At 48.4% G+C, this 24,996-nt stretch overlaps 2 protein-coding genes across 8 annotated transcripts in view; one reads left to right on the forward strand and one right to left on the reverse strand.

Moving 5' to 3' along the window:
- The window catches only part of VPS35L (VPS35 endosomal protein sorting factor like), a 160,623-nt gene extending 157,405 nt beyond the window's left edge, over nucleotides 1–3,218 (forward strand). For all 3 annotated transcript variants that reach the window (XM_059691973.1, XM_059691974.1, XM_059691975.1), the window contains 2 exons: nucleotides 1,707–1,853; nucleotides 2,714–3,218. In XM_059691973.1, the coding sequence (XP_059547956.1) occupies nucleotides 1,707–1,853; nucleotides 2,714–2,812 (246 nt within the window). In that variant the 3' untranslated portion in view covers nucleotides 2,813–3,218. The remainder of the gene's footprint in view (nucleotides 1–1,706; nucleotides 1,854–2,713) is intronic.
- KNOP1 (lysine rich nucleolar protein 1) lies at nucleotides 3,001–24,955 on the reverse strand. 5 transcript variants are annotated; one of them, XM_059691979.1, is made up of 5 exons: nucleotides 24,884–24,955; nucleotides 19,922–20,823; nucleotides 18,533–18,601; nucleotides 6,384–6,488; nucleotides 3,001–5,599 (listed from the first exon to the last, which is right to left on the reverse strand). In XM_059691979.1, the coding sequence occupies exons 2-5, from the start codon at nucleotides 20,819–20,821 to the stop codon at nucleotides 5,291–5,293; spliced, it is 1,383 nt and encodes a 460-aa protein (XP_059547962.1). In that variant the 5' UTR covers nucleotides 20,822–20,823; nucleotides 24,884–24,955; the 3' UTR covers nucleotides 3,001–5,290. The 5 variants fall into 5 exon arrangements, with proteins under 5 accessions (XP_059547962.1, XP_059547963.1, XP_059547960.1 ...); XM_059691980.1 differs by lacking the exon at nucleotides 24,884–24,955 and adding an exon at nucleotides 24,571–24,854; XM_059691977.1 differs by lacking the exon at nucleotides 24,884–24,955 and adding an exon at nucleotides 23,938–24,854.
- Between the last annotated feature and the right edge of the window lie 41 nt (nucleotides 24,956–24,996).

Here is a 24,996-nt window from a genome sequence, read left to right on the forward strand (position 1 = left end):
AGGAGGATCCCTCAGCCCAACCTGCGCCCTCTTGCAGTCCTGGAGTCTTTAGGGGATCTTGAGTGGGCCTAAGCCGGCAGGTGGACATCCCTAGTGCTGCCGCGGAGCGGAAGAGGCTGCCGTCACTGCCACTGCGCTCACCAGCTGTGAGCCCGGCGTCTGGCTGAGCGGTGCTCCCACTGTGGGAGAGTACTGACCACCAGGGGGCAGCTCCTGCCTTGAGCGTCTTCCCCCTGGTGGCCAATGCGTGTCATAGAGACCAGTTCTTCCACCATCGGGCTGAAACTGGCTCTCCGATATCCCCAAGGGGTCCTGGATTGCAAGAGGGCACAGGCCAGGCTGAGGGACCCTACTGGTGCACAATTGGGGCCAGGGAGGGAGCGTAGGAGGGCTCCAGGGCATGTCCAACCTGTCTCGCTTAGTCTCGATTGGCCGGACCCCAGCAGCAAGTTAACCTGGTCGCAGCGTCTGCCCCCTGGTGGTCAGTGCACATTATAGCGACTGGTCGACCGGTCGACTGTGTACCCCCTGGTGGTCAGTGCACGTTATAGCAACTAGTTGACCAGTCAACTGTCTGCCCCCCTGGTGGTCAGTGCACGTTATAGCAGCTAGTTGACCAGTCAACTGTCTGCCCCCCTGGTGGTCAGTGCATGTCATAGCAAGTGGTTGAGCGGCCTTAGTATATCATTAGCATATTATGCTTTGATTGGTTGAATGCCCAACCGGATACTTAGCATATTAGGCTTTTATTATATAGGATATGCATAGCCCATGGACACAGATAATAGTGTGATGTAGGCCTGGGGAGTAGGGCAGGAGTGGAGAGGAGGGGGTCAAGGAGTTTATTCTTGTACATGATATAAGAAAGTGGTTTTTTCATATATCTGTCCATTTATTGAAGAGACAGTCTTTACCTCATTGCATGTTCTTACCTCCTTTTTCATATATTAATTGGCCATAAAGGTGTGGGTTTATTTCTGGGCTCTATTTTGTTCTAGTGATCTGTATATCTATTTTATGCCAGTACTATGCTGTTTTGGTTCCTATGGCCTTGTAGTGTAGTTTGATATCAGATAATGTGATTCCTCCAATTTTGTTCTTCTTTCTCAAGATTGTTGTGGCTATTTGGGGTCTTTTGGGATCCCATATAAATTTTAGGATTATTTTTGCTGGTTTTGTGAAAAATGCCGTTGGTATTTTGATAGGAATTGCTTTGAATGTATAGATTGCTTTGGGTAGTATGACATTTTTATGGTACTTCTTCCTATCCATGAGCACAGTTATGCTTCCATTTATTTGTGTCTTCAGTTTCTTCATTGTCTTAACAATGTTTTCCAAGTACATGGCTTTCACCTCTGTGGTAAAATTTATTTTTTGATGCAAATGTTGTGTCCTGCTTCTTTACTGAATTCATTGTCAGCTCTAACCGTGTCTCCGTGGGGTTTTCAGGGCTCGCTTTCTATAGCTGTGTCATCTGCAAATGATCGTTTCACTTTTCCGAAGCAGCAGGGCTTTACGTACCTCATCTCGCTCGCCCCTTCCCCTGACTGTGACATTGTGCTTCCAGCACAGAAGCTGGACTTGGGAGGGAAGTCAGCTTGCCCTCCAGGAGGCCCATGGCAGAGCTGGCATTTGACCCAGGCCAGCATCACCACTGGCCCCAGCCCTGGCCAGTGCCAGACAGTAACCTCCCTTTTCTGTTTCAGGCCCTGAAGCGCCAAAGCCTGTTGGGTCTTTCCTTCTTTAACAGCATCTTGGCCCATGGGGATCTGCGCAACAACAGGCTCAACCAGCTCTCTGTCAACCTGTGGCACCTGGCCCAGAGGCATGGCTATGCGGACACCAGGACCATGGTGAGACTCAAGGGGGCCCCCACACCCCTGGGGCCCAGGGGGTGTGGTGAGCTACCTGAGCCTCCTGGCCAGAGCATAGCTGGTGCAGCACAGCATCGGGGCCAGGAATCCAAGAGCCCTGCTTCCCCTCCTAGAGGTGCTAGGTCCCAGATCTCTGCAGGGTCCTTTCCTTGCTCTACAAAATATAACAACATTGAAAGTTTATTCCCTCTGAATAAAAACTACACATATTAAAAGATCAGTCATTCATGTTCAAATCCAAATGGATTTGAGGGCAGTTGGTAACCCAAGAGGTTTTATGTAAAGACTAGAGGCCTGGTGCACAAAATTCGTGCATGGCGCGGGGTCAGGTTGGGAGGTAGTCCCTCAGCCTGCCTGCACCCTCTCGCAATCCGGGACCACTGGCTCCTAACTGCTCGCCTGCCTGTCTGATCACCCCTAACCACTCGCCTGCCTGCCTGATCACCCCTAACCACTTGCCTGCCTACCTGATCGCTTCTAACCACTCACCTGCCTGCCCGGTTGTCCCTAACCACCTCTGCCTGCCTGCCTGCCTGCCTGATCATCCCTAACTGCCTCTGCCTGCCTGCCTGATTGCCCCTAACCACTCCCTAGGGGGTGGGGCCAGCCTGGGCAAGGGGCCATGGTGTTCTGGTCTCTGGTCGTTCCACCATTTTGGTCGCTGGGCTTTTATTATATAGGCTATTGATGGTTTCTTTTCCTCCCTTGTCCTCCAAAGACTTGACCTGTCCTCTGCTAAGAAAAAATTAGAAGGTCCCAGCATGGCTGGTTTGTTGCAGCCTTGGCTCTGAGGATAGGGAATTATGACCAGAAAGATGAGTCCTTCCTTCTCTTCCCAGGTGAAAACTCTGGAGTACATCAAGAAGCGAGGGGAACAACCAGACATGACTCATCTGACTGAGCTGGCCCTTAGGCTTCCTTTGCAAACAAGGACCTGATTTTGCCCCAGAGGCTCTGGTGCCAAATCCAGAAAACACCTGCTTTTTACTTTCTTTTTACATAGACAGTTGGCTTAAGCTTTGGCCTCTACCCAGGTTATTCTGAAGAAGTGGCATTGTAAGAGCATTAAATCCCATCTTGTTCACTGAGTGGCAGGATACAAGTAACATCTTTCTTTTTGGGGGGCGGGGGGGGGTGGGGTGTCTTTTTTTTTTTTAATTGGAAAAAGAACCTTAAAAGAGGCACTGTTTGCTCTCCCTAATTTGAGTTTGTAATTAAACGCTGCCTACAGAACCCTGGAGGATTTATAAAAGGCAGGCTCAAAAAAGATTTTTCTATCAAAAAGCAGCTCTTGATTGGATTTTGAACATGTTCTGTAATAATGGAATAAACCTCCTGAAGGGATATTTACGTTCATAGCTGTTCATTTCATTACTTCTGATTCTCTTCATCCAGAAGGACAATGTTTCTGAACATATTGCCTAGTTTTCTGTGCAGCCATAATTCTAAATAGCATGTGATTGAATCAATAAGAGTATTAATATTGATTGGCTGTTGAAGAGAATGCATCAGAGTTGTAGATTAAAAGCACCCAAATTATTGTGCTTGACATAGATTACATTCGTCTCCACCCTGTGAAACGCATGAGTACAATTCACACAGCCAATCTCAGTAAAAGTGGCTAAGATAATTTTAAAAATAAATTTATATAAACTAATATTTTAACAGTTCACTACCAAGAACATACTGTAGATTTTTTGGCTAATAGTTGCATCTCCACCCACAAGGACTTCTGATGAGAAATGGCGCCCACTAAACAGCAGGTACCAAAGAATACCCTTCATGGAACAAAATACACAGAAATTCAGAGCATGTTGCATCGCCCAAACACCCCCAAGGAGCCTTTATTTTGCAAAATTATTTCCAATACCACTTTTACTACGATACTATTTAAATGAAAAAATTCACAAAATCACAAATTATGTGCCTAAAAAAGTTACTTCTACGTTGAGGCTGTACACTTCAAACAGAATTAATTCCGAAACCTGAGTAGGTGGATCATACATACACCAGAGCTACTATCATGTGGCCTGGCCCAGCAAAGCTGATTTCTACACCCAAGAATATATTTTTCATTGATTTTTTTTTTTAGAGAGTGGAAGGGACAGAGAGGGAGGGGAGGGGAGTGGGGGAGAGACATAGATTGGTTGCCTTCTGCATGCTCCCCAACCAGGCCAGGGATGAAACCTAAAGTCCAAGTACCTGGCCTTGACCTGAAATCAAACCCGTGACCTTTCAATGCACAGGCCGATGCTCTAACCACTGAGCAGCACTGGCCAGGGCAGAGTTGTAGGGCTCTTGACCTGGCCAATGCTTGCTCGCCAGAGCCCTGGCAGGCCTGCCTTACCTCTGCCCCTGCTCCTCCCGCCAGCATCCATCCTCAGTGCTCTTGGCTGGCTGACCTGAGGAGCACCTTCCTCCGTGTCAGGGGCCACAGGGTTTCCATCTTCCTCTGGAATGTTCTAGTTTCTTGATGAGCTGTCTGGAATTGCTATGGCCATCCCTCCACCGATCTGAGGAGCCACTGATGGAGCAGGGAGGAAAGAACGGTTCTCTGGTGAGATGCTGGGTCCACCCCTCTATCAGGACTTCCTGCCATCGGAGACGGACTCTCCTGGCCATGTAGGCCTGCCTGAATGGTGTGTGCAGGAGGCATGCAGCCAAATGATGTGAAAATGTCACGTCACTTGGGTCTCTGTACCTAGGGCTCTGAGACTGGCTATGGAGTTCAGGCTGGGACATGGTCCCCACAGTGCATGGGGCAGCCACACCTGCTTGGTGGCAATTCAGATACTTACTTGCCTACAGCTACTCTGAGACAGGAAAGGAAAGTGAGCTTGTTATTCTACTTATCACTAACTCCACTTCCTGTCTGAGATTTAGACATGTAATAGACTTCTGTTCCTTCGATCAGGTCTTTTTATCCCCAGTGAGTATTCTGGGAGAAATTCCCAGAGGGGAACATCCAGAGCAGTGAATGTAGGGCTTGAGGTACGAAAGTACACTTGGCACTTAGTGGCTGGGTGACCCTGGACAATGTTATTACTTCATCCCTGAACCTCAGTTTCCTCATCTATAAGATGGGGATAAAAACAGCACCTATTACATAGTTAAAATTAAATACATCAATGCAAGTAAGACATACTAGTATGTGCCTGGCACATCTAAGTCTTCAACAGACAGCTGTTATTTATACACAGTGGTGTCTTCAATCAGGGACGGAGGGCTTAGCACAGAAAATAGTGGATTTTGGCCACTCGCATGTTTTCTCAGCTCCTGAACCATGTGCTGCCCCCACCCAGGCCGTCCAGCACATCCAGAGTCTTCCTTAACCTTCGCAGGAGCTGGTCAGAGGCTCTCATCTGCGTAACTGAGTAACAAAAGCAATTTTGACTCAGGAGACAAGACAGTAGAGTTTAATCTTCAAACTTGATGGACTTGGAAGCGTTCCTGTCGATATAGAAGACTTTGTTTGGGGTGGCGAAGCCAAGGCCCGCGCGCCCGCCATGCTTCCAGCGCAGGGCCCGCGTGTAGTCCTGCTGCAGGCTCTGCTGCAGGCTGCTGGCCGCCGTCCTGTCCAGCGCCATGTTAGGCCTCCTGGTCATGTCGGGGGTGCGGCCAAATGAAGGGGACAGATTTTTAAAGCCGCCCATAAGTTTGAGAAATTTCAGCTTCTGTTCCTCGTTTTCAAAACCAGCAGTATCCCACTGGCCAAACTGAGTGCCCTGTGTTAAGAGAAAAAAAGGTGTTATTTTCCTCATTTCCAAAGCCCTTTCCCTTCCTGAACCATCTCCCCAGGGAGGACCCAGCTGATTGAGTGCTTGTTCTGTACTAGACACTTGCTCCACCTGCACTCAGGAATACTGCTGCTCCTCCCACTTCACTGATACGTTTGCAGCTTAACTAGGACACAAGCCGAATCAGTGACCCCACTAGAATCCCATCTCACATCTGGCCAGCACCAGAGAGCACCTTTCACATGCCAAGCTGCCTGCCCACTTTACTCCTCCCCTAACTCATGGCAAATAGCCTGGCACACCTCACCTCACCACCTGGCCACTCATCCATCCACCAACCCAAGGTTATTGTCAGAGGAGGAGGAGGAGTAGGGCAAGTGGCAGTGTGAAATGCATTTCTATTCGCAGAAGCACCCGATTTGTAGCAGAAAGGGAGTGGAGGCTCGGAGAAGTAAAGGGTCACACAGCCAAGTCAGAGGCTAAGCCAGACCCTGAACTTAGGGCTCACGATTCCTGTCCAGAGCACCCCACCAACCATGCACAAATCACCCACTTTCACCCTTCAGAGCAGTGACCTAAGAAAAGAAGCCCTTCCTTTCTGAGTCTGTGGAGAGGCAAGAACTCAGCTCCGCAAGAAAAGGACTCTGAAGCCATGTGTCCCAGAGTCAGGAAGGAAATGAACCCAGGACAGTTCTGAGGCAGGGGGTGGGGGTCTCCTCACTCAGTTCCTCATGCTGCCAGGAGGGGAGGGCTCAGGACACTGACGGACTACCTCAAAGAGCGCTGGCATCACACTTACTGTCCACGTCTGGGTTCCAGAGGCTTCCGTTTTGCCTGACTCACGATCAATTTCTTCCTGCAAGGCTTTTCGCCTCACCTGAGCAAGAGGGAGGAAAGACAAAAAGAAATGAGACACAGAAGTTATCCTTTGAGCTTAAAACCCAGAACAAAGGGGCAGAGGGACTAGAGGGTGACAGGAGAGCATAGCTTTACTCAGCTGCAACTTGGGGAAAGCATTTGTCTGAAGGAGCTCTGAGCATCTTAAGGATTGTGATCCCTGAGCCTGAAAGCAGGCAGGCCTCACTTCTCCTTGCTGAGCCTTTCCTTAAAAATGAATTTTCAAGAGGCAGATCCAAGAAGGTGGCATAGGAGGACACTGAGCTGCCCTCTCAAGGTCACATGGGATGTACAGTACAGTAGAGCAATTCCTCCTGAGAAACAACTGGGGGCCAACTGCGCAGCTTCTGCACCGCAATCAAGAGAGACCACAGAGAATGCTGGGAACCGAGCACGCTCTTGGGAGCTGGGGAGCTCTCCAGGACCGGGGAAACGGTGAGAGTCACTGTTTACATTTCCCCTACACATGATAGTGGGTGGGAGCTCTATCCAGGGTCTTGGGTTTACCTGCAGGGCAACCGTAGTGCAAACCCAGCCGCCCCACCTGGACTAGCGCCACCACCTGGAGATTAATCCAGCAGGCACATCAGGGTGCTGCATGCTCCCACTGGGTGTGTGCCGAGCTTGCCGCCTGGAGAGAGTACAGAGCTAGTAGGGCTGTCATGTGCATACCCAAGCAACCCTGCTGAGACCCAGCTTGTGCAACAGACAACACAAGCAATAGGAAGCCCCTTATGGACACCTGGATACTGAGCAGGCCACCCAGGTAACCAGGGCAAAGAGGCAGGCAAACACCAGGATGCCTCCCTCACCAGAAATCCACACCTGGCGAGGCAGCACACCAGGCCCTAAGCACACCCAACCAGATGACCAGCAGCCTGCCAAACAGCCCAGCACACAGTCTACACAGAGGCTGCTTTAAAAAAAAAAAAAATGGTTTTACTGATTTTTAGAGACAGAGGGAGAGAGAGAAACACCAATGTGAGAAACATCAATCAGCTGCCTCCTACATGCCCCCTACTGGGGATCAAGCCAGCAACCCGGGCATGTGCCCTGACCAGTAATCAAACTCGTGACACTTTGGTGCATGGGACCATGTCCAACCAACTGAACCACACTGGCCAGGGCCAGAGGCCACTTTTTCAAGATTGGGAGAAATAGCTATTTCACCTAATTCATAGGAATAAACACAGAAAGTCAGGTAAAATGGGGAGATATAGTAGGTCCTCGGGTTACATCAGAGATCTGTTCCTACAGCGCAACGTAGCGTGGTCCAACCTACATAAGCACTTATGTCACTTACATGGAGCACATACACAGCAGTAATTAAAAGTGAAACAGTAAAAACATTTTAAAAGAAAGATAACAACTCCTGACATTTACTTGTGGTAAACAAATAATAAAAAACATAAAGCACATACGTACATACGCCAAAATGACGGAACTTTTTTTTTTTAGTAAATAAACTAGAGGCTGGGTTCACAAAAATTTGTGCACTCAGGGGGGTCCCTCAGCCTGGCCTGTGCCCTCACAGTCTGGGACCACCTGCTGGCTTAGGCCCACTCCCCAGGGGATTAGGCATAAGCTGGCAATCAGACATCCCTCTGGCAGCCCGGAACCCCTCGGGGGATGACCACCTGCTGGCTTGGGCCTGCTCCCCAGGGGATCGGGCCTAAGCTGGCAATCAGACATCCCTCTGGCAGCCCGGGAGCCCTCGGGGGATGTCCACTTGCCAGTGGGGAGCAGGCCTAAGCTGCAGTTGGACATCCTTAGCGCTGCTGAGGAGGCGGGAGAGGCTCCCACCACCACCGCTGTACTGGCAGCCATCAGCCTGGCCTGTGGCTGAGCAGAGCTCCCCCTGTGGGAGTGCACTGACCACCAGGGGACAGCTCCTGCGTTGAGCATCTGCCCCCTGGTGGTCAGTGTGTGTCATAGTGACCAGTCATTCCCAGTCGTTCTGCTGTTAGGGTCAATTTGCATATTACCCTTTTATTATATAGGATAGAGGCCTGGTACACGGGTGGGGACCGGCTGGTTTCCCTGAAGGGTGTCGCGGATCAGGGTGGGGGTCCCGCTGGGGTGCCTGGCCAGCCTGGGTAAGGGGCTGAGGGCCGTTTTCAGACTGGCCACACCCCCTTCAGGGAGGGGGGTCCTGCTGGGGTGCCTGGCCAGCCTGGTTGAGGGGCTGATGGCTATTTGCAGGTTGGCCACACCCTCTTCAGGGTGGGGGTCCCCGTTGGTGTAACTGGCCAGCCTGGGTGAGGGGCTGATGGTTGTTTGCAGGCTGGCCAAGCCCCCCAGTGGGGACCCTCACCGTGACCATGAGGGTGTGGCCATCCTGGGTGAGAGGCTTATGGCTGTTTGCAGGCTCCCAGTGGAGGCTGGCTGGAAGCAGGTATCTGGGACTTATTTATCTTCTATAATTGAAACTTTGTTGCCTTGAGCAGAGGCCACAGCCGGCCAGGGCAGGCGGGAAGCTTGGTTTCCTCCATCGCCGGGGCAACCAAGCCTCCTGCTTGCTCCATCTTGGTTGGGTTAATCTGCCTATAGTTGCTGATTGGCTGGTGGGCATGGCTTGGGGCATAACGGAGGTACGGTCAATTTGCATGTTTCTCTTTTATTAGATTAGATGGGAGATGGTGACATAACCCGAGGTCTGCCTGTATAAGAATATGCCCCAAATGAAAGAATGAGAAAGATGCTAATAAAATGGAGATAAGTAATTTGCCTGATAAAGAATTCAAAAACCGAGAGAAACCAAGATGGCGGCATAGGTAAACACCGGAGTTTGCTGCCTTGAACAACCACTTCAAAAATACAACTAAAAGACGGAACGGACATCATCCAGAACCACAGGAAGGCTGACTGAGTGGAAGTTCTACAACTAGGAGGAAGGAGAAAAGCATACCGAGACTCAGAGGAGGCGCGGTGCTGAAGTAAAATACTAAGGTATGGAGTGCATGTGGAGCGGGCTGGCGGCTGAGGGCGTGGTTGTCGTTTTCAATCGGGATGGAGTCTCAGGCTCTGAGCTCCAGTTCCGGGCGAGTCTCTAGGGACCCAGACTCATACGGGAGAAGCGGGACTGTCTGGCATCGTTCAGAACCATAGGGCAGCTTTCTCTCCGAGGGGCTTGCAGCGATTACTGGGACACTGAGAAGCAGAGCCTCTGAGGGCAAGACTGAGAGCAGCCATAACTGCTCGCTCCGCCCGCCCCGGCCCCACCCAAGCCCTGCAGGGAGACTTTTGCTGGATAGCCTCAGGCAAAGGCTAGATTAGCACCTCCCTAGAGATCAAGGAGCCAGGAAGCCCAGAGGTCAGAGTGGGACCATCCAGTTTGCAGCTCCGTGGAACCTTAAAAGACACACTCAGGGGGCAGACTCAGTGAGCACCAAAGCCCCATCGAAGCAAGTCTAGCCCCAGAGGGGTGTCACCAGCACAGAAGTTCTCCCACTGCAGACACAGCTGATTCTCTCAGCCAATTGGCCTGGAGGTCAATTTCTCACAGTGATAACTACAACAATCAAGGCTTAATTACAACAAGACTGTGCACAAAGCCCACAAGGGGGTGCACCTAGAGTGTCTACCTCAGATAATTCGGACACTTAGCACAGAAAGGCACTCTATCGACACAGCGAAGCATAAAAAATGCTGAGACTAAGAAACAGGACACAAACAACAGAATTGGAGGAAAGCAAACTGCTGGATATAGAGTTCAAAACCACACTTTTAAGGTCTTTAAAGAACTGTCTAGAAGCCGCCGATAAATTTAATAAGGCCCTCGAAAAGACTGGTGAGATCGCCGATAAATGTAGTGAGATCTTCAAGAAGAATAGTGAGACCGCCGATAAATGTAGTGAGATCCTCAAGAAGACTGGTGAAACCCTCGATGTTGTGATAAAGAACCAACTAGAAATTAAGCATACACTGACTGAAATAAAGATATTATACAGACTCCCAACAGCAGACCAGAGGATCATAAGAATCAAGTCAAAGATCTGAAATACGAAGAAGCAAAAAACACCCAACCAGAAAAGCAAAATGAAAAAAGAATCCAAAAATACAAAGATAGTGTAAGGAGCCTCTGGGACAGTTTCAAGTGTACCGACATACGAATTATAGGGGTGCCAGAAATAGAGAGAGAGCAAGATATTGAAAACCTATTTGAAGAAATAATGACAGAAAACTTCCCCTACCTGGTGAAAGAAATAGACTTCCAAGTCCAGGAAGCGCAGAGAACCCCAAACAAAAGGGATCCAAAGAGGACCACACCAAGACACATCATAATTAAAATGCCAAGAGCAAAAGACAAAGAGAGAATCCTAAAAGCAGCAAGAGAAAGAAAATCAGTTACCTACCAGGGAGTACCCATACGTCTGTCAGCTGATTTCTCAATAGAAACTTTGCAGGCCAGAAGGGAGTGGCAAGAAATATTCAAAGTGATGAATACCAAGAACCTACAATCAAGACTACTTTATCCAGCAAAGCTATCATTCAGAAGTGAAGGCCAGATAAAGAGCTTCACAGATAAGAAAAAGCTAACGGTGTTCATCACCACCAAACCAGTATTATATGAAATGCTGAAAGGTATCCTTTAAGAAGAGGAAGAACAAAGATACAAAATTATGAACAACAACTACACATCTATCAACAAGTGAATCTAAAAATCAAGTGAATAAATAACTTGATGAACAGTATGAACTGGTGATTGTAATAGAATCAGGGGCATAGAAAGGGAATGAACTGACTATTCTTCGGGGAAGGGGGATGGGGCGTGGGGGTGAGGGAAGAGATTGGACAATAATCGTGCACCTATGGATGAGGACAGTGGGTGGGGAGTGAGGGTGGAGGGTGGGGTGCGAACTGGGTGGAGGGGAGTTATGGTGGGAAAAAAGAGTAACTAATATAATAATCTGAACAATAAAGATTTAATTAAAAAAAAAAGAATTCAAAAACCTTTGGCTGGTGTGGCTCAGTAGTGTGTTGACCCACGCACTGAATGGTCAGGGGTTCACTTCCCAGTCAAGGGCATGTACCTGGTTTGCACATTCATCCCTGGCCCCAGTCGGGGTACATTCAGGAGGCAACTGATTGATGTATCTCTTACATTTATATTTGTATTTACATAATATATACCTCATGGTAACCACAAACCAAAAACCTAAAAAAAATACTGGGGAAAAAAATGAAAAGAAAGGAACCCAAATAAAACACTGAATTAAACCAGGAAATCAAAGGCAATCAAGAGAGAAACTAGAGAACAAAAACAACCAAAAAAATGGCAATAAGCACACACCTATCAATAATTATGCTAAGTGCAAGTAGACTAAAGGCTCCAACAAAATGACAGGAGGCAGCAGAAGGGATAAGAAAACAAGAAGCATCTACCTAGTATATGCCCACTGCAAGGGACTCACTTTAGATTGAAAGACACAGACTGAAAGTGAAGGCATGGAAAAGGATATTCCGTGAGAGGAGGAATAAAAAGAAAGCTGGGATAGCAATACTCATATCAAACAAAATAGACTTTACAACAAAGAATGTAAAAAAGACAAGCCCCTGGCCTGACCAGGTGGCTCAATTGCTTGGAACATCTGGTATTGTGATTCCGCCAACTTTGTTCTTTCCAAAGATTGAAGAGGCTATTCCGGGTCTTTTTTGGTTCCGCATATATTTTTGGAGTGTTTGTTCTCAATCTGTGAACTATGCCAATGGTATTTTATTAGGGATTGCACTGAATTTATGGATTGCTTTGGGTAGTATGGAGATTTTAATAATGTTGAGTCTACCAATCCATGAACATGGTATATTGCTCCATTTGTTAATATCTTCATCTCTCACTTTTCAGTGTCATGTAGTTTTCTAAGTACAGTCTTTTAACTCCTTGGTTAAGTTTTCTCCTAAGTATCTTAATATTTTTATTGCAACAGTAAATGGGATTTGTTTTTAAGTTTCTCTTTCTGAGAGTTCATTATTGGTGTATAAAAATGCCATAGATTTCTGGGTGTTAATTTTGTATCCTGCTACATTGCCTAATTCATTTATTAAATCTAGTTTTTTGTTTCTTTCCTTGTTAAAAACTTTACTGTTTAAAGTATTACATATAGTATTACATGTCTCCCTTTTCCCCCATTGACCTCTCCCCGGCCTCCCCCACCGCTCCCCAACATGCCCTCACACCCTAGTGTCTGTGTCCATTGGTTATGCTTATATACATGCATACAAAGTCCTTTGGTTGAGCTCTTACCCCCCGCCCACACCCCACCACCACCACCACCACCTCCCCTGCCTTCTCGTTAAAGTTTGACAGTTGTTTGATGCTTCTCTGTCTCTGGATCTATTTTTGTTCATCAGTTTATGTTGTTCATTATATTCCACAAATGAGTAAGATCATGTGATATTTATCTTTCTCCGACTGGGTTATTTCACTTAGCATAATGCTCTCTGTCCATGCTGTAGCGAATGGTAAGAATTCCTTCTTTTTTTATAGCAGTGTATTATTCCATTGTGTAGATGTACAACAGTTTTTTAATCCACTCATCTGCTGATGGGCACTTAGACTGTTTCCAAATCTTAGCTATGGTAAAGTGTGCTGCTATGAACATAGGGGTGCATATGTCCTTTCTGATGGGTATTTCTGGTTTCTTGGGATATAGTCCTAGAAGTGGAATCACTGGGTCAAATGGGAGTTCCATTTTCAGTTTTTTGAGGAAACTCCAATTCGTAATTAAATGTCCAAAAAAAAAAAAAAAATGTCCTGGTAAAGAAGGCTTCGCAGGTGAATTCTACCAACCATTTAAGAAAGAATTAATACCTATCCTTCTCAAACTATTCTAAAAAACTGAAGAGGAGGGAAAGCTCCCAAAACTCATTTTATAAGACCAGCATTACCCTGATAACAAAACCAAAGATACAAAAAACAAAAAGGAATTACAAGGCCAATATCTGGATGAACATAGATGCAAAAACCCTCAACATGTTATTAACCAATGTCCCCCATTTTAATTAAATAAATTCAATTTAAAAAGACGAATGAGCCTAGAAAAAGAAGTCACTTTATTTTTAATAACATCTTCATTCTTTTATCTAAAAAAAATCCTCAACAAAATATTAGCAAACTAATTTCAACAATACATTAATAACATCATATACAATGATCAAATGGGATTCATTCTAAGCATGCAAGGGTGGTACAATTAATGTGATATGCCAGACATACAATGAAAAATAAATGTCATGATCATATCGATAGGTAAGTAAAAACATTTGGCAAAATTCAATACCCATTTATGATAAAAACTCTCATCAAAATGGGGAGGGAGGGAGTAGATCTCAGCAAAATAAAGGTGACATATGAGAACCCACAAGGAATTTCACACTTAAAGGGGAAAACCAGACATCTTTTTCTTTCAGATCAGAAAGAAGACAGGAAAACCCAGGTTCCTCACTTTTAGTCAATATAGTATATGAAGTCCTAGCATGGCAATCAGACAGGAAAAAGAAATAAAAGACTTCTAAGTTAAAAAAAAGTAAAACTGTCGCTATTTTCAGATAACAGGATGTTATATAGAGAGATCCCTAAAGATTCCATTAAAAAATTATTAGAACTGCACTGGCTGGGTGGCCTCAGTTACTTGGAACATCGTCCTGTACACCAAAAGGTAGCAGGTTTGATTCCCAGTCAGGGTACATACCTAGGTTGCAGGTTTGATCCCCAGTTAGGGCGAGTATGGGAGGTAACTGATGTTTCTCTCTCACAATGGTGTTCTTTCTCTCCCCTGCCCTCACTCTCCCTCTCTAAATCAAGAAACATATCTTCAGATGAAGATAGAAAAACAACAACAACTATTAGAATAAATGAATTCAGTACAGTTGCAGGATGCAAAATCAGTATTCAGAAAGCTGTGCATTCTTATATCCTAATAATGAAATATCAGAAAGTTAAGAAAAGAATCCCATCTAAATTGCATAAAAATAATTACCTAAGAATAAATTTAAACAAGGGGGTAAAAGCTATGTACTTTGAAAACTTTAAGGCATTGATAAAAGAAACTGAAGACACATAGAAAAGAATATACTATGCTCATGAACGAGAATACTTCATATTGTTTAAATGTGCATATCACACAAAGCAATCTATAAAGTCAAAGCAATTCCTATCAAAATATTCCAGAAATAAACCCATGCCTTTATAGCCAATTATTATTTAACAAAGGAGGCTGGGATAGAGATAATCTAGTCAATAAATGGTGCTGGGAAAAATTAGACAGGTATGTGCAAAAAATTGGAAACTAGACTACCTTCTTACACTATACCCAAGAATAAAATTAATAAAGAATTAGACTTAAATGCCAGACTTGAAATCATAAAAATACCAGAAAAAACACAAGCGGCAAAATCTCAGATATTTCTCATAGAAATATTTTTCTTCTATCACCTCAGGCAAGAGAAACAAAAGAAAAAAAATAAACAAATGGGACTATATTAAACAAAAAAGTTTTTGCACAGCAAAGGAAACCATTAACAAAATGAATAGACAACCCACTGAATGGGAGGACATATTCGCCAATGATACACCTGATAAGGAGTTAATATCCAAAATTTACAAAAACTTATACAACTAAACACCAGAAAAACAAACAATGCAATTAAAAAATGGGCAAAGGATCTGAACAGACACTTCTCCAAAGAGGACATACAGATGGTCAAGAGACACATGAAAAGATGCTAAATGTCATTTATTAGAGAAATGAAAACTAAAACTACAATGAGAATGGCTACCATCAATAAATCAACACACAAGTGTTGGCCAGGACGTGGAGAAAAGGAAACCCTAGTACACTGTTGGTGGAAAGGCAGACTGGTGCAGCCACTGTGGAAAGCAGTATGGAGTTACCTCAAAAAAGTTAAAAACTACCTTATAACCCAGCTATTCCACTTCTGGAAATGTATCTGAAGAAACCTGAAACACTAATTCAAAATAATATATGCACCCCTATGTTCATTGCAGTGTTATTTACAACTAGAGGCCCGGTGCACAAAAATTTGTGCACTTGGGGGGGGGGTGTCCCTCAGCCCAGCCAATGCCCTGCGGCAGCCCAGGACCCTAGGGGGATGTCTAATGGCTTAGGCCCTAAGCCATTAGTTGGACATCCTTAGTGCTGCCAGGGAGGCAGGAGAGGCTCCCGCCACCCCTGCTGTGCTGGCCAGCCATAAGCCGGCTTCTGGCTGAGCAGCACTCCCCCTGTGGAAGCACACTGACCACCAGGGGGACAGCTCCTGTGTTAAGCGTCTGCCCCCTGGTGGTCAGTGCACAACATAGCCACCAGTCATTCCTGGTCGTTCCATCTTTAGGGTCAATTTGCATATTACCCTTTTATTATATAGGACAGCCAAGATTTAGAAGCAGCCCAAGTGCCCATCAGTAGATGAGTGGATAAAAATGTTGTGAAATATTTACACAATGGATACTACTTGACCATAAAAAAGAAGGAAATTTTACCCTTTGTGAATGAGTGGGTGGACCTGGAGAGCATTATGCTGACAGAAATAAGCCAGTCAGAGAAAGACAAGTACCATATGATCTCACTCATATGTGGAATCTAATGAACAAAATAAACTGATGAAACAAAATAGAAACACTCATTTTGAGAGGGGTTACTGGGCCGGGTGAAAAATGGGAAGGGATTAATAAAAATAACAACACAAAAAACAACTCATGGACACACACAACACACAACAATATGGTGATTACCAGAGAGAAGGGGGATCAGGGAAGGTAGAAGAGGGTATAGTGGGAATAAATGGTGACACAAAGAGACTTGACTTGCGGTGTTGAATACACAACACAATATACAGATGATGTATTATGGAACTGTACACCTAAAAACTGTGTAATTTTATTAACCAATGTCACCCTAATCAATTTATTAAAACATAATAGGCAGAAGACCTGAATAGACACATCTCCAAAGAGGACATATGGACATAGTAATATTGCAAATTAAATGCAATCATTAGGGAAATGCAAATTAAAAACACAATGAGCTATCGCCTCACAAGTGCCAGAATGGCTACCATCAATAAATTAACAAACAGTTGTTGGTGAAAAATTAAAAACAGATCTCGCCCTACCCAGTATGGCTCAGTGGATACAGCATTGGCCCAGGGATTGAAGGGTCTCAGGTTCAATCCCAAAGGCAGGTACCTCAGTTGCAGACTCGATTCCAGGCCCCGGTAGGGGGTGTGTGGAGGGGGGAGATGTGCATGTGGGAGGCAACTAATTGATGTGTCTCTCTTATCCTGATGTTTCTCTCTCTCCATCTCTCCCCCTCCCTTCCACTCTCTCTAAAACAAATCAATGGAAAAATATCCTTGGGGAAGGATTAACAAAAAAAATAAATAAAAAATAAACAGAACTACCTTTTGACCCAACATTTCCACCTCTGGGTATAGGAAGAAATCCAAAACATTAATTTGAAAAGATATATGCACCCCTATATTCAATGCAGCATTATTTACAATAGCCAATATATGGAAGCCATGCAAATGCCCATCAACAGATGAGTGGAAAAAAAAAAAAAAAAAAGCTGGGTACAGTGTGGCCGGTGTGGCTCCATGGTTGAGTGTTGACCCATGAACCAGGAAGTCATAGTTCAATTCCAGGCTAGGGCACATGCCTGAGTTGCAGGCTCAATCCCCAGTGGGGGTTATGCAGGAGGCAGCCAATAGATGATTATCTCTCATATCATTGATGTTTCTTTCTCCCAGTCCCTCTCTAAAATCAATAAAAACCCTATATAATAAAAGTGTAGTATGCAAATTGACTGCAACAGTGGACAGATTGCTTGGCGGGTGGGGGGTGGGGGGACAGGTGAGCAGGCGGCACCAGGCCAGTGGGCAGAGGGAGGGGACGGCGATGGGGCGCGGGCCTAAGCCATCAGTCGGATATCCTGAGGCCTCCCGGACTGCAAGAGGGCGCAGGCAGGGCTGAGGGACCACCCCCCACCTCCACCCCCACCTCCCAATTGCACCAATTTTCGTGCGCTAGGCCTCGAGTAAATAAATAAAAAGCTGGTCCGTGTGGCTCCGTTGGCTGAGTGTAGTTCCATGTACCAAAAGGTCATGCACTGAAAGGTCGCTGGTTAAATTCCTGGTCAGGGCACATACCCAGGTTGAAGGTTTAATGCCCGGTTGAGGTGCATATGGAAGGTAACCAATCAATGTTTCTCTCTCCCCCTCTCCCTTCCTCTCTAAAGTCAATAAAAATATATTTAATAATAAATAAAAAAAAGCTGGGTGCACCAGCCCACATGATGCACCTCCTGGCTTCAGTTTGGGAGCATTGAGAGAAGTGGTTCTGGTGTGGGCCAGCATCCATTCCTGCCTAGCCCCAATCTCCTGATAAGTAAGTGGGAGCTAGACTTTCTGGAATTGGGGTATTTCACAACCCTGGCAGTACAGCAAAGTAACCACAGAGACTTGGCCTTAGCCAGCGGTTCTCAACCTGTGGGTCACGACCCCTGAAAATACATCCCGCATATCAGATATTTACATTATGATTCATAACAGTAGCAACATTACAGTGATGAAGTAACGAAAACAATTTTATGGTTGGGGGTCACTACAACATGAGGAACTGTATTAAAGGGTCGCAGCATTAGGAAGGTTGAGAACCACCCATTACTAACGAGGTGACTTAGGGCAGTCACTAACCTCACTGACCCTCATACAGGCGAAGACCAAAGGATGCTTCTCAAGGATGCTAGCCCTTTTCCCAGCCCTGCAGTGAGCACGGAGGAGAGCCTCACCCTGAGGCTCTGAATCACCAGCTGGCCTGCAGCCAGGCTGGCAGTGAGGGACTCCCACCACGACATGGAGAAGGCAGAGTTCCGCGCATGGAAGGTGGACCATGGAAGCTGGCCTGGCAGCCTTTGGAGTCGTGGGCACTTCCAAGACCAGGACCTTGTGGCCTGATAGGAGCGGCGTGGCAAGACACATGGGAGAGGGATGAGGATGGGGCCATACCTGGTCTATGTGTGCCTCGTCCATGTTGCCTTTCTTCTCCAGCACCACCTCTAAGTCTGTGTCAGGCTCCTGCACAGGAGAGCAAAGGGAGTAAGAGCCAAGCATCTGCTGGCCTCTGCCCCAGTAGCCCTGCAGGGTGAGATCATGACAGATTCCAGAAAAGACCCAAGATCCCAGCACCACCCCAAACCCCATCACCTACAGAATATCTGACACCTTTCTCTTCTATGATTCTCCCCTCAAAACCATGGCACTGACCTATTTGACAGATGAAGAAACTAAGGTTCAAAGAGGTAGAGTGACTATCATGAGGTCACCCCCACAGATCAGGGGCAGGGCTGACACTAACCTAGGTCTCTCAACTCAGGCTAGGTGCATGACCTTTCCTGCCACAAGTCACCTGACCTCCCAGGGTGACACCAAACCAGTGAGAGGCCAAGGGCCCCATCGATGGTGTGTGTGTGTGGGAGGGGAGAGGGGGCACATAGCAAGGGTCAGGAAATGCAGAGGTGGGCTCAGGGTCCTGATGGGTGTGGGGAGTGGGGCTGCCAGCAAACACAAGCCTACTAAATTCTCCTGTATACCGCCCACCCCCACTCACAGGTCCTGGCTGCTGCCTTCTCACCTGCCTAGAAAACCATGAGTGTCTAACTCCTGCTTCCCCACCCCCAACCTTGGTCCATCCCATAAGCAACTCAGGTGAGCTTTAAAAATTCAATCAGAATACGCTGTACACCTTAAACATACACAACTTTATGTCAACTCTATCTTCTTTAAAAAAACCTCAGTCAGAATATGTCACCACTCCCCAAGACTCCTAGGGCTTCCATCTTACCTGCACAAAATCCAGACTTCTGCGGCCTCCATGGTTGTCACGGAGCCCCCGCCACCCCAGCCTCTGTGCTCTGCCAGGGCCTCTGTGCTTGCTGCTTCAGCTGCACGAAAGGCCGAAGCCCTCACAGGTCTCAGCTCCCAGGGGACATCCTCGCTGGCTGCCTCTCTGGCATGGCTGTGCTCACTGGCCTCAGCCTCTGAGGGACTCTGACGGTGAGAACTCAGGCCGGCCCCCTTCCCCCTGGTCCTCTGTAATGACACAGCCCTTCCCAATTGCATCTGGTAGAGCTGAGCACAGGCCTACAGACACCTTCCTGCTGACCCAGCTCCCGGGGTTCGTCCTTCAGTCAGTATTAACGGAGCCCCTCCTCTTAGGCCAGACTCACCTCTCAGAAAGTCAGTTGCACATGTCAATAAATCCCTCTTCTGGCTTAAGTCAGTTTAAAGAAGGTTCTGACACTAAAAAGTTGAGTGCGCGTGCGCATGCATACACACACACACACACACACACACACACACACACACTCCCAACTTCCACCCTGAAGGACAACCTACCTCCTTCCAAAGTTCTGCTGCTTTGCTCCCCTTCCTCTTCTTCTTCTTCCTCTTCAGAGCTGGCTCCTCAGGGCCTGGCTCCCCGGCCCTTTCGGCGGGTTTCGTTTTCTTCTTCGCAGGGGCCTTGAGGCTGTCTCCTGCCGCGATGTGCTCTGAAGCCTCAACTTTGACTGGCTTCTTTGCACATCTTTTCCTAGGACTGCTCTCCAGGGACCTGGAAGGCTTGGGGTGGTCAAGGGAGGTGTCTTCCTCCTGGTGGGTTTTCGTTTTCTTCTTCTGGTTCACGTTGTGTTCCCTGGGGCCTCCCTGCCTCCTCTTCTGCCCCAAGGCTGCCCGTTGCTGGTCATTCTTTCCCACTGAGCCTGCATGCAGGGCGTCCCTGGCCGAGAAGGCTGCCACCTCCTGGGCCTTTCCCTCCTTCTTGTGTTTTTTGAGCTTTCTGCCAACTCTGGTCACTTCCTCGACCTGTCTGGGGTCCAGGGAGGTCTTCACCCTCACACCAGGAGACAGAGCCAGAGGCCATGAGGACTTCCTCTTCTTTTTCTTCTCCCCATTGAGGAACTTGGGTGGAGCGAGAGCCTGTGTCCTGGGGCTGGGAGACGTCTCTGTCTGCCTGGCACGGAACGTGGTCTCAGGTTCTCGATGCTCCTCACAGACAGTGCTGTACTCCTTCTTTTTCTTCTTCTTCTTCTTTTTCTTCACCAGAGGGGTCTCGGGTGCCTGGCCCTGGATCCCACTCTTCGTGGGTGATGTGGCTGTGGTGGGACAGACCTCAGTGTTATAACTGTTACTGTTCAAAACCAAGTACTGAGCCTCTGGTTCTTTAACCACCACCTTCTTCTTCTTGTTTTTCTCTGGAAGCCGAAGGCCCCGGTCTCCTATCTGGGTCTTGGTGATCATTCCTGAAAAAGAAAAAAAAGGTACAAGTTATACCTACACCACGCCAGCCTGTGTACAATTCACCTAGGTCTTGCCAAAAGTCATGTTTCTTTGCGTGGATGGTCTGAAATGGTAGGGAATGGGAAAATGGGCATGATTCTTGTAGAGCCTGGGCAAATATGGCCAAAGAAGTAGAATGGAGCCAAAATTCACTCAGCCCCAGGCTCAAATCCAAACCAATTACTTTAAGTCATTCACCTATTCTCCCTGAGTTTTAATTCCCCATCTGGAAAATGGGGAAAATACCACTTCTCAAAGGGCTGTAGCAAAGAATAAAGAAAACAACCCCAGGACAGTGCTTGCTACATTGTTGACTCTTTTCCTAACCCCCTTCTCCTCGAGTCTTTAAGCCTGGTCATTCAACAGAAATTACCAACTGCTCTACCCTGTGCCTGCCAGAGGGTAGAACTGCAATCAAACCAGAAAAATCAGGCACTGCCTCCAAGGGCTCCCCTTTTATGGGTGAAGGGCATGGTAACCCTGAGGCCAGTCCTTCTTGCCCATTCCCACCGCAGTGACTGTGGAAAAATTAACCCGTTAACTTGGTTCATCTAAACAGCTCTTCCGCTTTATGTCTGGAAACTAATTCCCCCAACCTGCACTCCATTGACTTATTATCCCTATTACTTCCCTGTAACTCGTAATAAGAGCAGCAGCGAGGTATGGTGAGAAGAACTCCAGTTAGAGTTCAAGTGGTGACTCTGGTACTCTTGCCTCATAGCCAGTGGCTTCTTCAGGCCTCAGTTTCCCCATCCATAAAAGAGGGGTTGAACTTAATCGCGGTGGAGTGGTGAAGAATGAGGACATCCAGCCTGCAAGCTTCTTAATTTTCAAGTAAATTTCTCACATTTAGTGACTGAAGGTGACACACAGCAACCTAGAGTTCCCAGCATTTGGGGGAGGGGGGAGGGATGTCAAGGAGGTGCCTGTGAGAAGGGGCTGGTGCCCTCAACACATTTCAGCTTCTGGCTGGGCTATTTCTCTCTCTAGTCAGCACCCAGTTCCTGCTGTTCCCTGGATAACCCAGAAGCCAGAAACAATGTGCCCTCACGGGGGGTTTGGACAGTGGGAGGGCAAGGCCAGGAGCTTCTCAGCTTGTGGCTCTCCGGCATCAGAGCCCAGGGCCTCGCACTGGACCTGCCAGGCCTGAGGCAGAGCTCAGGTGCGTTTATAACAGCTCCCGAGCACCCGAGAGACAGGGCACACCCACTCATTCACTCCTGTCTTGTTTGCTGGTGGGCAGGCAGGCCTTTGCAGGTTCAGTTCCAGACCACTGTAATGAAGGGAGCAGCACCATAAAGCAAGCAGCAACCTTTTTGCTGGTGGAGGGTGTTGCCTTCAATTTGTAAAAACACAACACCTGTGAAGTGCAATAAAGCAAAGCACAATAAAGCCAGGTCTGTCTCTACTCCCAGAGCCTAACTCTGTACCTGGCACATAACAGGTGCTCATGTGTACTCACTGAATGAGGGATGCACCCTGAAGATACAAAGGTGAACAAGATGAAACACCTGCCATCAACAAGCAAGTAGGTGTGGGAGGAAAAGGGGTGTAATCCTATCTAATAAAAGAGAAACATGGTAATTAGCGTACGACCGCTACCCTTCCCATTGGCTAATCAGGGTGATATGCAAATTAAGTGCCAGCCAAGATGGCGGCCCTAGCCAGGCAGCTTGAAACTAACATGAGGCTTGCTTGCTTCAGTGACAGAGGAAACCAACGTTCCCTGCCTGCCTTGCCGGCCTCTGAGCCTGCAGTTCGAAACATTGTAACAAATATAGAAGCTAAACAAAACCCCAGAAACCAGCTTTCAGCGAGCCGGGATCTCAGAGCTGGAGTTATACATTGTTTTGATTACAGAACCCAAACAAACCACATACCTGCTTTCAGCAGCAGAGGCCTCAGAGCTGGAGCCAGAGCTAAAGATGGCCCAGAATAAAAAAAAAAAAGGAGCAGTTGGGAGCTTCAGCCCTCAGCCCCTCACCCAGACTGGCCAGGCACCCCAGTGGGGACCCCCCACCCTGAAGGGTGTGTGACCAGCTGCAAACAGCCATCATCCCCTCACCCAGACTGGCCAGGCACTCCAGTGGGGACCCCCACCCTGAAGGGTGTGTGACCAGCTGCAAACAGCCATCATTCCCTCACCCAGGCTGGCCAGGCACCCCAGTGAGGAACCCCACCCTGATCCAGGACACCCTTCAGGTCAAACCAGCCAGCCCCACCCATGCACCAGGCCTCTATCCTATATAGTAGAAGGGTAATATGCCTCCCAGCACCGGGATCAGCGGAGCCGCAAGGCCTCCCAGCACCGGGATCAGCGGAGCCGAGAGGCCTTCTGGCACTGGGATCAGCGTGACAGGGGGCAGCGCCCAAACCCCCTGATCGCCCTGCGGCTCTGTGCGTGACAGGGGCCACAACCTCCCTATCCTCACTGCTCTGTTCGTGACAGGGGAAGGCGCCCCAACCTCCTGATCAGCCCTGCTCTGTGCCTGATACGGGGGAGCTCCCCAACCCCCTGATCGCCCTGCGGCTCTGTGTGTGACAGGGTGGGGCGCCCCAAACCCCTAATTGGCCCTGCTCTGAGCCCAACCAGGGGCTGTACCTAGGGATTGGGCCTGCCCTCTGCCACCCGGGACCAGGCCTAAGCCAGCAGGGCGTTATCTCCCGAGGGGTCCCAGACTGCGAGAGGGCACAGGCCAGGCTGAGGGACCCCCCCTTCCCGCCCGAGTGCACAAATTTTTGTGCACCGGGCCTCTAGTCCTATATAATAAAAGGCTAATATGCAAATTGACCAAATGGCAGAACAACAGGTCACAATGATGCGCACTGACCACCAGGGGGCAGACGTTCAAGGCAGGAGCTGCCCCCTGGTGGTCAGTGCACTCCCACAGGGGGAGAGCCGCTCAGCCAGATGCCCAGAGCCTTTCCCCCCCCTTAGCAGTTGGACATCCCCGCCCAGGGCTCCTGGACTGCCAGAGGGCGCAGGCCACGCTGAGGTACCCCCCAACCCCTGAGTGCACGAATGTCCTGCACCAGGCCTCTAGAAACAGGTAATAGGGTAATGGAAGTTTTCTAACCTGGACTGGCAATTGTCAGGAAACTTTCTGAAGAAGTTTTCCAGCTTGGTAACTGCAGGGTGTTGGCAATAATCCCTGAGACAAAGCAACTGAAGGGGGTGATGCAGATGGAGGCATGCTGGTTTGAACGGATGCCCTGAGATACCCAAGTGGAGACGTTGGGTGCGCAGGTGGATATATGAGGCTGAGGGCTGATGAGGCCGGCACCAGCGACATAAGTTTTGGAATACATGGATGATAATTAAGCGCCGAACAGAGAGTCTGAGACAGAACCTTAGGGAATAACAACATTTAAGGGGGGGCGGGGCGCAGAGGAAGAGGGGCTGGCAAAGGGAAGGGAGAAGGTGCAAACCTGCCCAGGTGGTGTCAAGGGAGCCCAGAGCGCCTGGGAGGGAGGAGCGGCCCAGACGCCTAATGAACACAAAGGGCCGCGGGGAGAGTCCACTGCACCCTCCTCTCCGCCGACAGAACGCGTGGCACCCACCCTCCCCAGCACCGAGGATCCCCAAAGTCTTCACTCCTTCAAGGACCAGCAAAGGGCCTGAAGCGTGCCTCCTGCAAACGCAAACGCTTCCTGCAAAAGCTTTTAACTTCTCGGGTAGCTCAGGCCCGCAAAGCGAGGCTTGGACTCACTTGCCCTGGGTCCCAACGCCGGCAGCTGGCGAAACAGCGCGAGCGGGAAGCAGGCGTGCAGGGGGTCAGGCTGGGCGCCCGACGGCTCCGCCTCGCCACGGCTTCCGCGCAGACACCAGGGGAGGGTCCAGCGGGGGCCGGCTCCCAGGAGGGAGGACTTCCTGGAGGCGGCGGCCTCAGGCCGGGCGGGCGCCCCGAGGGCTGGGAGGCGTGGACTTGGGGTGCCGGCCGCCCGCTGTGTCCTCTGATCGCCGCGCGAGTCCCCCCACCCCCCGCCCCTGAGGTTCTCCGCCGCCCCAGTCGTTGCCCTCACCTGCAGGCCACCCCGCTCGGCCGCCACAGTGCACCCTCCACCGTGAACCCTCCACCGTGACCCGGAAATCGATCCTGAGATGCGGGCCCATCACCCGCGCGTTCCAGTTCTTC

The sequence above is a fragment of the Myotis daubentonii genome, chromosome 4 (genome assembly GCF_963259705.1).
Source record: "Myotis daubentonii chromosome 4, mMyoDau2.1, whole genome shotgun sequence".
NCBI classification, from domain to species: Eukaryota; Metazoa; Chordata; class Mammalia; order Chiroptera; family Vespertilionidae; genus Myotis; species Myotis daubentonii.

Bases quoted from the DNA above. Each gene is read 5' to 3' on its own strand.
- KNOP1 (XM_059691977.1), bottom strand. From the start codon at position 24,169: ATGTATTCCAAAACTTATGTCGCTGGTGCCGGCCTCATCAGCCCTCAG. The intron at 6,489-18,532 runs GTATGGCCCCAT...CCTCTTGCTCAG, and splicing joins ACGAGGCACACATAGACCAG to GTGAGGCGAAAAGCCTTGCA. The intron at 5,600-6,383 runs GTAGTCCGTCAG...CTCTTAACACAG, and splicing joins TGATGCCAGCGCTCTTTGAG to GGCACTCAGTTTGGCCAGTG.